General features: G+C 38.7%; 1 protein-coding gene across 4 annotated transcripts in view; it reads right to left on the bottom strand.

Annotated features, from left to right (window-relative positions):
• Positions 1 to 3,514: 3,514 nt before the first annotated feature.
• The window catches only part of rab30 (RAB30, member RAS oncogene family), a 144,871-nt gene continuing 135,926 nt past the window's right edge, over positions 3,515 to 12,459 (bottom strand). For all 4 annotated transcript variants that reach the window (XM_078221894.1, XM_078221896.1, XM_078221895.1 and 1 more), the window contains one exon: positions 3,515 to 10,793. In XM_078221894.1, coding sequence (XP_078078020.1) covers positions 10,543 to 10,793 — 251 coding nt within the window. In that variant the 3' untranslated portion in view covers positions 3,515 to 10,542. The remainder of the gene's footprint in view (positions 10,794 to 12,459) is intronic.

The following is a 12,459-nucleotide window of genomic DNA, read 5'->3' as shown; positions in this document are numbered from 1 at the left end:
CGCCTGGTTAAGTGTGGCGGCCAGGGCGAAATCAGATGCATTGCTCTCCACCTGAAAGGGGATGGACTCATCAACAGCGTGCATCGTAGCTTTCGCGATGTCGGCTTTTAGTTTATCAAAGGCCAATCGGGCCTCTGGTGTTAGGGGAAAAGAAGTGGACTTGATGAGCGGACGGGCTTTGTCCGCGTAATTGGGAACCCACTGTGCATAATAAGAGAAGCCTAAGCATCTTCTCAGTGCTTTTGCACTAGTGGGCAGGGGATGTTCAAAGAGGGGACGCATACGGTCTGGATCAGGGCCAATGACCCCGTTTTCCACCACGTATCCGAGGATGGCTAAACGGCGCGTACGAAACACACACTTCTCCCTGTTGTAGGTCAGGTTCAGGCGAGATGCAGTGTGTAGGAAATTCAGGAGATTTGTGTCGTGGTCCTGCTGGTCATGGCCGCAGATGGTGATGTTATCCAGGTACGGGAAGGTAGCCCGCAGCCCGTTCTGGTCCACCATTCGGTCCATAGCACGCTGGAAGACCGAGACCCCATTGGTGACACCAAAGGGAACCCTGAGAAAATGATACAAGCGACCATCCGCCTCAAAAGCCGTGTATTGTCGGTCCTCTGGGCGAATGGGGAGTTGGTGGTAGGCAGACTTGAGGTCTATGGTGGAGAACACCCGGTACTGCGCAATCTGGTTGACCATGTCAGATATGCGCGGGAGGGGATACGCATCCAGCTGCGTGTATCTATTAATGGTCTGACTATAGTCAATGACCATCCGGGGTTTGTTCCCACTCTTGACCACCACGACCTGCGCTCTCCACGGATGAGCGCTAGGTTGTATGATCCTTTCCTTGAGGAGCCGCTGAACTTCAGATCGAATGAAGATCCGATCCTCAGCGTTGTAACGCCTACTCTTAGTCGCAATGGGCTTGCAGCCTGGCACAAGATTCTGGAACAGGGAGGGTGTGGTAATCTTCAGCGTCGAGAGGCTACAGGCGGGGTGCATTGGGCAATTTGGAGGCTGCTGTTCTCCCACTGAAAGCGAAGGGAGTGGCCCACCGTACTGTAGGGTTACACACCTCAAGTGGACCATGAAGTTTAGTCCGAGAAGTTTTGGCGCGCAAAGGTGCGGCAACACCAGGAGCTTGAAACGCTCGTAAACTGTGCCTTGCACCGTTAAAGTTACCACGCAACTCCCTAGCATGGTGACAGACCGGGACCTTGATGCCATAGAAATTGTCTGTTTGACAGGTTGAATCCGGAGTCCACACCGCTTCACAGCGTCTGGGTGGATAAAACTCTCAGTGCTCCCGCTGTCAAACAGACAATATAGCACATGATCGTTCACATCTACATATCACATATCCCAATGGTTTTCACCTCAAGTACCACAGCTTGCAGGGCTACAGACCAAATGCTAGAAAGTGGGATTAAACTGGGTGGTTTGTTTTATAGCTGCTGCAGACACAATGGGCTAAGTGACCTCTTTCTGTGCTATAAACCTTCCATGATTCAATGATGTGATTGTGAAACATGACCCAGTCACTCTGAGTTCAGTATCATGTTTTGTTAGTCTTAGAAATAAATTTAGTATCAATTTATTTTCCTTAATGGTTTACCAGACCAGGAAGGTCTCAAGTCAGATTCACAGTGTACACTAGATTCACTGATCTGAGGCAGGGTAAAATTGACTAACATCCTTAAAATCAACAAAAGTTCAACAATGCCATTGAAGGATTGTTGGTGATTTATGGCCCACCACTTCTAGATTCACCGATGAAGAAAATCCACTTTGGTACAAAGAAAAAGGTTTTAAGGAATGCCTTAAAAAGATGAGAGAGGTGCAGGGAGAAAAGTCCAGAACTTATTGATGGGCAGTTGCCCAAGCCCTTGGTGGCTATGCCTTCAGTTGTAATTGGGAATACACAAGCCAGGAGGATTAGAGGAGGATGAAGAAACCACTTCCACCTAGAAGATGACATCTCCAGGGAGGGTGATGTAGAGATCAACAGCACATACGAACTGCCAAAGCAGTATTCCAGAAGCTCCACAGTTTGGGCATCTAACCATCAAAACAGTCACAAAGATGTCCATAATAGCACCAACCACCATCTATGCCAGCGAGACATGGAAGAGAAGACAAAGTTGTCACGCAAATTGGATGTCTTTCACCAGTGCTGGTCACACAGATAATATTACTGAGGGAGTGCTATTGAGGACTGGCATGAGGCATCTGTGGGACATTGTAATGAAGAGACAACTGATGCTGGCAGGCCACATCCTTTGCCTCCTGGGCATTTGTATTAAGAAATGGAGGTTGATCCCCTCTCTGAGGACTAGAACCTAACCACTCAAAGAGGAGTCCCTCACCTCATAAACTGTTGAAAGTGTATAAAGTAGTATGAATTGCTCTTCAGCAACTTTTAGTGGTTGAATCAAAATAACTACCCCTGACTCTCTGTAAAATCAACAAGTAGCAATTTACCTAACAGTGAACAGGTTAACTAAACTAGTAACAAACCGAATAAAACACTATTCTAATGGAATGCTGTTTACAGCTGAACTAAGCTGTCAATTGGCAGGTGCTCTCCCATTTGCCTCACTCCTCCCCCCGCTCCCCATCTCTTAAACCCCTGATGACATCTTAATATAGGACTGGTTCTCAGGTTACCAAAACACCAATTTCAAATCTGATAGGTTGCTGGTATCTAAGTGCCTAATTTAAACTGATTGGCTAAAATGCAAACAGCCTGTTGTCTTGGCAACACTACTATTTAGCCTTTGATACAATGGTTCACTTTGGGTTCTCTGTGTACTCGGATTTTTCTTAAAACTTTAAGCACAGAAAAAAACACCACCTTTTCAACAATTTTACAAACACCAACTTTGCAACATATGCCCCACCAGAGCAGTAGTAAAATGGACACCACCAGGTGGAGGAAGAGATGTGGCCAGCCAAAGAAGACCCAGTGAAGTACATTTAAGGTGGACTTCCAAGAATGGGACACCACTTGGGCTGAAGTGAAAAAGATTGTGATCAAGCAGAGCAGGTAGTGGAGTCTTTCTGCTCACAAAATCTAAGTGATGTGAAAGGAATAATTCCACAAGCAGGGAGTAGTAGTAGTGGTGGAAAGTCATGTCAATATTGGTATTATTTACTTGCCACAAGCAGAGGACTAATGATATCACTGCTAGGGTGTACTCACTGAACCATAAAGACAGGAAGTTTAATCAACCATCTATTAACACCGTCAGCAACACACAGTATAACAAGTATTTAGCCAGGCATAATAACTCTTCCAAGCAATTCTCGCAGTTAGGTCAAACAGAAAATAGCAAAAGATGAGAAAAGAAGTGTACAAAAAGTTTTATATACTCAAATCACATCTAAATGCAAAATCAATTGTCTAAAGTGCAAAATGTTGATATTTGTATTATTTGTAAAATTGTCTTTGTTTTTTTTAGTCAAACTGTTGATGCACAATTATTATTTGTAAAAAAAAGACAACACCAAGTGTGGCAAAAAACATTCATTTTGTTCAGTTTTGTTTAACAAGGTAACATTCTGTTCAAATTAATTATAACAAACTATTTTTAATCACGAACAGACTGACAGCTCTTTTATTCCAAATAACAGCACCATTAAGTACACAAGTGAAAAACATTTATGTATTTCTTAGATTACAGCTATTCACAGTCTGGATATTACAATACAATCTGTGTAGTGATCAATATAGTGATCTACAAATCTGTGCACACACCACTGTGTTTAGAGTTGTGCCATTGTTGCTCTGCACTTTCAGCTTCAGTGCCATATCAAGAATGTTATGTCAATGCCAAAAGTAGAAACCAGCTAGTGTTGTATAACCTTGCTCACAAAATGTTCCTTCTATAAAGCGAAACCCTCAGTGACAGCTTGCACCAAAATTTCATGAATGCCCCATCATGAGTTCTCTTAACCTCCGTGGAAAAAAAATCATCAGCAGTACATCTCACCGTAAATTACAGCTCTTCACATATATTTGACCACAAAATGTTTGGAGCTTTGCCATCTCTCCACCAAAAGAAAACAGTGTGACTGCGTGCTCCCAATTTGGTATGCACATGTTGTCAGCACTGTACTGTTAAGTGCAATTCAACATCAGCATTAAACTGATGTATAAATCTGCACGATTGTTGATTTAGTGTGCAAGATTTAAGTAAATGATCATCTTTCTACACACAGGCAGTATCTTAAACCATTATGCATCTTATCTTTAAGTTTGAAATCAGCAGCATCACGTTGATTCACAGATATCTGTGAAATATCAAAAAGAGTAAAGGTATATTTTTAATTCCATCATTTGCTGAAAGCTGAATAAAGGTGATTAGAGTTTGTTCAGGTTGTGATTGGCTTTAAAAACAGGCTGACAGAAATGCCATTTTTCTACGGCATGGTATGTGTGCTCTACCCAAAGGCAGGTCCTTGACTCATGATCTGCTAATGCTTCATCCGGAGTTGTTTTCTCGGCAGGTTTTTTTTGCCAGTGGCAGCTTGCCACTGCCTTTCACTCACAGGTGTAGGGCAAGGAGGCAGGCCCCAGTCTACTTCCCTTCCCACCAGAAGGGAATCAAACCCACACAGCTGGCGTTATTCAGAACTGCATGCCAGTTGTCTAGCCAACTCAGCTAACTGGTCCAGCCGTTCTTCAAAGCAATCTAAATTATTGTGGGCAGCAGCATTTCAAAATTAGTGTCAGCATTTCCCTCTTGTTTGGCTGGTGAGAGGCAGAGGACTGAGGTGAGAAGGAAACCAAATGTATGATAATTAGCTGATTTTTTGAACTAATATAAACATATAAATGAGGGAAAACTTTAAAAAAGTACATATTTCTTTAAATTAAATGCAGGCTATGGAAACAAAATTACTATAGAGTTCTAATACAAAACAATTTCTCCAGAATATATTAGCACAACATTCAGGCACAGTTTGTACATTCTAGCTAGCTCAGTTTTCATTTGTCCAGTAAAGAACAAGTTTGAAAAAGGTTATGTACATCTTTGCCCTACTTTAATTGATTCCATATCTAAAATAAGCAATAACACTGCCATATTTTTCAATAAATGTTCCTAAAAAGACTGCTTGTTGCTGTAGGTGATGAACAAAACTTTGGGTGTTCCCAAAGATCAAATAGTCAATGGTGAAAATGTTTAAAGGAACAAAAAATATATATATTTTTTCCCCTCACAAGAAGAGTGGATAAAGAATTTGGCCATCCATTTTATGCAACACTCAATAGGCATGGAACATTCAAAGCCAGGAGCGATGGAGGAAAAAGGAAAGCAGGAAAGAATTTTTTCTTTCCTCCCACACTAATCCATAAGGCAGCCTGTCAGGTAGTGGAGGGTCAGGAAGAATGGGAAAAATTTAGGGCTTGATTGGTGATGGTGTGAAACAAAAAACAATTAGTTTTTACTTGCTCTTCTGCTGTCAAAATATTGTAATTCTTGTCTGGAGAATAAATGAGTATCACTTTCCAAAAGTGGGCAATGGTTTTTTATATTATTCTACTGATTCTATAACGTTGTTTATAAAAATCAGAATTAATTCCTTACAAGCTGACATTTATAATAATGAGAGAAAGTGTCAGATAAATATTTTTTAAAACTGGTTTCTACACCCCAGCGTGCAAAGGTACCAGTTTCAATAGTGCAATAGCAATGTTACCTGCAAATCGGTAATGCATGAACACACTGATCCAAAGTATTAGAGAGAAAAGTCAAATAGGAAATTAAACTGTTTTAGGAGATTGATAACATAGGGAAACATAGGGAATCATTTGTGACAAATTCTGTACTTTGATGTTGCGGATGTAAAGAAGGGGCTTACCATTTCATTATTAAAATAACCATTGGTGTGAAAATTTACTCAATTCCTTGCAGGAATCTGAAGGTATGTGGACAAACAAACAACACATAAGAATGTTTATAACAAACAATTAGTTTTTCCTACATATGCATACTCATTCTAAACACTCCTTTGGGAGGAAGGTGAAATTCTTGAATAAGTGAAAGGTTCTCTTTCTCAAGCTCAGAGAACATGACATATTTATCAACTATATTATTTTGAGTGTTAAAATGTAAATCAGAATGTGAGTAAGAATCCTGGAACTCATTATCTTCAAAATAAATATTAGGTGACATGTATACAAGGATTAAGTGATTGTAAAGTGCTATAAATTGTGTCGAGTGCTAAGAGAAACAGGGAGATTTCCTAGGAGGAACAAAATTGTTAAACTAGCTATCTTACACATTGTGTACGAAGAACGCTTTGCTCCTTGGTTTGCTTCACAAGGAGATCAACACTTCAGCTACAATGTTTAGAAATGGTAGAGTGTAAATTTACAGCAGCAAGGGAAATCTGGGGGAAGCCAGTCCTCTTCATGACTGGTTACTTATTAACAATGGCAAACATTGCCCGACTCAGCCCTTCTATGTTGAGGAAGGGGTCTGCTAGGAGAGACCTCGGATAAAAGAAGAAATAATGCACAGGTGACTTCAGGAGATTTTTAGTCAAAATATTAGACTTTACAGACACACATGTACGGATATTCCAGAACTGCCACCGACATCGATGACACATCTGTTCTACTCCCCAGCAAAAAAAAAATTCCATCATGTAAAAGGTCAAAGCCTAATGCTTTCATAACTGACAATCCTTCGTAATGTTAATATGGCAATACTGAACAACCCTCGAGTCTTGAATGATAATTAACATCCTTAAAACTATATGAGAAACATTGCTTTTGAAGGAACTCATTTCTTAACTGTGTCATTTTCTATCAAACTCAGTTGATAGAAATACACATCACAACACAAAGACAGGGCAATTTGCCCAACCAGCCTGTGTCACCATTTCTCCCCTAACGAGCACAGGTCTAACCACATTTAACCCTCCTGCTCCCATATTCCCCTTTTCATCATCTACCAACTCAATGCATTCTTGAACGCTGACATAGTTCCTGCCTCAACCACTAATCCTAAAAGTGAATTCCACAGCCTCGCAATATTCCTGTGAAGAAGTTTCTCTTGCCTGCTATTCTAAATCTCTTACATTTAATCTTGTTTTTATGTCTCCCTGTTCTTGACCCCATAAGTTACTGGGAACCATCTGCATCTATCTATCCTGTCCCATCTTTTCATAATTTTAAATACTTTCAAATTTAATTTGGGATTTTCCACACAATACTCTGGCAATATGACTATGATAACAACTCTGCGCCAATAATATTACTCGCTGTAATGATAAAAATAACAAGATGTAAAGAAAATACTGAAAGTTATGTTTTGAATCAACATTCAGGCCATGTTATTTACAGAAACTCATTGTTCTTGATGGTTCTTAATAGGAGAAAATGTTAAAAAAGGGAATATTTTACTCTTCAATATGCAAATATCTTCTATTTGAAATTAAATTTAAAAAAGAGATCTACTTAGAGGATAAATGTTTGCATTTTTTCAAACATATATGGATATTGTCTGGGACTTTCTTGTGCTAATTTCAACTGAGTCAGAAGCAAATAAATTTCAGTCAAACATCAGTCATGAGTTCATGTCGTTGGGCTGTGCATTACTCAATTATCATAGCAGTGAAATAGCCTGAGACACAAAGCAAGATATACAACAATAATCTTAATAAGGTGAAAACTGCAGTTCATTGCTAGGTTCTGTTTCAGCAAATTATAAGAGCCATCAATTCAAATAAAGAGATGCTAGATTAATTAATACTTTTAACTGCCAATATATTTAGAAGAAATCAAAATGAGTTTTGATTCAACGGTTCTCTTATTACTGACTGTCTTCTGCCAAGCTACCACAGCAGCTGTGCTGCACATATCGCAAGAGTCCTGTTTATTAAAAAAAAAATCCTTTACTATTATGCAACACACTATGGGCATAAAATATAGCAAAAAGCTTTATTTGTGAATAATATATTTAGTGACAGCTAGATAATATCAAGTTAATTCGATTTTTAAAAGGTTATTTTAAAGGCCAGTGGTTCTGTGGAAGATACTGAATGACATCATTCTATTCAACTTATACTGCAGAAGAGGGAAATAGAAAGGAATATAGCTTCTGCCAGCATCACAAGTGAAAACATTTCAGAATTTTCCACAATACCACAGCAAGTGAGTTAGAACACAAAGGTCAGTGTTTGTGAGTAAACTATTAATAACCACATGAGACTGTTATGCTTGATGTAAGATGCAAAGAAATCCAAAACAACAGTTGAGGGTACAAAATGTTGTTGCCAATATTATAGCTTGGCAGAAATTGATGCACAGTGATTACAAGAGTTGCACTTTATATTGCAGTGCCCTCCTAATTTCAATTTAATCTATTAGATAAGATCAAAAGCCTATTATTAAATGGAAAAGTACCTTAGTTAAAGAAGGCAAGTTTGGTGCAGCCATGTTAGATGGTCATGGGATAGCATCTAAAACTATTTTATAATTAATCAATTTGTTTAAACAGCTAGAATTAACATAATTGTTTTCCATAACTGTCTTATGAATGTACCCAATGAATATATATCAGCAAACAAAAACAAAATATTTAAACCCGTTCTCCAAGGCTACTCAGTATTACAAAGTAGTAAAGCTTAATAAAATGGAACTTCAGGAATATGGCAAAAACCTGATTGATTGGGAAATGTAACTAAATCAATAAGCAAAACATGTTCAGTGACAAATGATAGTTCATTAACGGGCTACACAAAAAGGAATTGCACTACTTGAATTGGTCCATTATCATTAATAAATTGAGTGCTGCTAATTAGTAACAATGGAGGATAAAATCACGTTATGCCACATAAATAGTTCAATCATTTAGGATCCTATCTTGACTAGAATATAAAGGCTAAGTATAATAGATGGGCTTCCATAATCACATTTTCACTATGGCTCAATATACACCAATAAGGTTCACAAATCCATTAGTACTCTTGTTTGATTTAATGCTCAGTGAATAAAAGGGTGTTGTACATTTCCAGTGCTGTTCCTGTCTTTTCAATGATTGACAGTTAATAGATTGGCCTGAAGACAACAGCATTTGAAAATGCTGGAGGTAATTAACACGACAAAAGAATTTCCCCTCAGAAAAAGGATGATGATTCAGTGCTTTCCACTAACCAAATTTCCACATAATATTACATTCCATACATTACAATGGTTTAATATTTAAACATCAGCCCCACGACCAACACTAGTATATAAATGCAGCCCTGATGGCTAATCCAATTTATATAAGCTAGGATGGTTGCAGGTTTAATGCTCAATCTGTACTGAATTAGTCAGCCTCAGTAAGAACACAGAACTATTGACCTCAATTGTTCTCCAGCATGAGGATAGGATTACAAAAGAGTATTTGTTGCTTCTCTAAATCACACTCAAGAATTTCTCCTAACAGGATTCATGGAAGTCAGAGAAGAGCATTGGGCTCAGTTTGGTGACAATAAACATTAAAGAATACCATGTTAATGCTTACAGTCATACGTGATTAATGGCCCCCATAGGCAGGAGGACATTGTGTCTGTAAGCATATTTCTCAGCATGAATTCATAACTTCAGAAGAAAATGTGAAACAGTTGGTGAAGAAAAATAATTAAATTTAAGGAAGATTTTATCTGACTGCTAAGTAGAGCAACATAATAAATGTGATACAAAATAAAATGCTTTATCAATTTAGGGCTTTGCTACCTTACATAGACAAAATCTTCCCTGATCATCTTGAAACAGGACTTAAAGTTTAGAGGCAGACCTAAAGCTCAGGTTAAAACCAGACCCGAACAGTTACTGTACAACAAAATATAATCAGACAAAATGTGGTTCAACCTGTAACATAAGATGAATAAAGAGAAAAAGATGATTGAGCTAGCTGTATAAACTTTGCGCAAATGATGAAAAGCATCCGCTGAGGGTGGGAACTGGGGTTAGCAAAATATCCACCATATTTAGAAAGGGCTTAATGATCACATGCAGTGCCTGTAAGAAAATTCACAATTTCCATACATACTAACCACCTCAATTCTCAAATGTAAAATGACTCAATAAAAACTCATTTAGCACCAATATATTGTTTGAAGCATGGGACCATCAAGACCTTAATATTAAAAGCAAATCAAATACTGTACCACCTACATTTGAAGTTACCCATTCTATTAAACTATTAATACCAGCCTTCATCGTAAAAAGCAGCAAAATGGCAAATTCCGTGCATCAAATGAGCATTTGGCAGAGCTATCTCAAAGCACAGCAAAGTTGAACTTGATAACTTTTTCAATAATTCTAGCTATTGTAGTGTTACTTTCACTTGGATAATGGAGCGTAAAAGCTTTCTGCATTTGTATGTGTTTTTTTTTTAAATATCAGCCCTCCATGCTGAAGTCCAGAAGTTTTGACCTTACGCTTTGGTCAATAAGGTAAGAATCACAGGAATTTTCTTCTCCATCAGATAACCCCTGCAAACTGTCAGCTTTATTTCATGAATAATGTTCACGTCAGATCTAATTAAAGTTGCAACAGTTCAAGTAGCTGATGCTTCTGCCTTCACCAGGCAAAGGAGATGCTACATTATTGACCAGTGTGTGCTGCTTCGCCTCTCCAATCAACTGACATGCAAGGTCAAGGAACAGTTTCTCAACATTGTCAGACTCTTTTGCTGATGTTTCCAGGTAATGCATATTCTGAGATTCTGAGAATTCTTCAGCTCTTTCTCTGGATACTTCTCGTTTCTCTGCTAAATCAATTTTGTTGCCTGTGAAATGGAAGAGGTAGAAGTTCAAACATATTGCACAGCCAAGTATCATTGCTAGAATGTCAGAATTGGCACAGTGCTAGGACTTTTGCCTCCCAGTCAGAAGGCTGTGCTGCAAGTTCTAAAATACTAAATTTCATCATCAGTGGTGATATGACAGTGCTCACCACTGACCTTGAGGAAAGGTACCCACAAAAGGTCATGATCTCCACATTGTGAATTTCACATTTCCCAGCATTAATTTGAATCTGGCACCAAGCAGATCTCCAGGAATTCAGCAATGGTGAGATCATCAAGCAGAATAAGCAGCCAACTACACTGAAGAATTCTCTCACCCACAAACTAGGAAGAAAAACACACTGACTACATTCACTTATAAAATTTTCCAAAGAACAAAACATTGGGAATTACGCATAGAAGCTGAACTATCAAACAACCTTCAAAAGATAACTGTAAAGAAAATTATGAAATTATAATGAAAAGAAATTGACATTACACAAACATAGATTAGTTTTCCAGGGCCAAGAGTAGTTATGACTTAATCTGCTGTTAAAAACTCAGTTACCCCTTATTAACAAGGCATAACTTCCTTCAGGAGTTTGAACAGTATTATAGTTTACATTTATGCAATATTTGGAAGCCAAAGTGTGCGTCAGGTCAGCAGTTTCAAAAGATTGTCATCTGCGGGGGGATATCAACAAAGCACCTTGCGGAGGTTTCTGTGCTTAACTATATGTGTGGATGTCAGAAGTTGCTATCAGTTTCACAAGGTATGACAGAAGGTGGAGGTTAACCTTCATTTCAACTCCAAAATCTGGGCCATTAACAAGCCTGACAAATCATTGCAGCCATTCAGGAGAAACATTAAACTAAACACATCTGCTCTCCCCGAGGAATGTCAAAGATCCTGTGGTGTTATTTAAAGAGGAGGACATTTCTTCTAATGTCTTGGCCAACTTCTTTATATCCCATCAAGACAAAATATTATTTAATTGTTGTTTAGGGTACTGTGCTACAATATACTACAAACAACATTGTCTGCCATGTTTTACACCACAACAGTGATTATACTTCAAAAGTTCTTCTTTGGCCGTGAAGTACTTTGAAACACAGTGGAAGGTGCTACAGATGTCCAAATTATCTAGTTGCTTCAAATAAAGTGGATGACAAGGAAGAAAAGCATTTTCCATGAGGGCGACAGTCCAGATGAACGTTTTTAACCTTGGTAGGTGTAAGATTTTGATCATTCTGCTCATTTTTAGCATCTGGAACATCTATTAATTTAATTCCTTAACCACTTTTTATATGGTTCAGTTTGAATTTGTTGAGACAATCGGTAGTAAGGCAGTTGGGATGCTTTGTAGCTGTTGTTTGTGTGGAACAGACATTTATTTGTTTTATGACTCAAGTCGCCCAAGAGTCAGTAGTCAGCAGCTTTGTTTCTCGAAATGGCTATAAGTAGTTTGTTCTTAGAATGACACTCTGGATGCGATCTTACCGGCTGTTCATGCCACGCTCCCGCTGCAACCAAGTCAGAGAATTGGGCGCCCAGCCAAATCTCCATGCACTGCAGCAGGATAGGAAAATCCCACCGGCATCAATAGCCGTAACATTCCGGCCCTTGTTTTTAAGCAAACTGTGTATTGCTTCATTTGATCTGTACCAG

Source organism: Mustelus asterias, chromosome 10 (genome assembly GCF_964213995.1).
Source record: "Mustelus asterias chromosome 10, sMusAst1.hap1.1, whole genome shotgun sequence".
NCBI lineage: Eukaryota > Metazoa > Chordata > Chondrichthyes > Carcharhiniformes > Triakidae > Mustelus > Mustelus asterias.
This window is presented reverse-complemented; position numbering and strand designations above follow the sequence as displayed.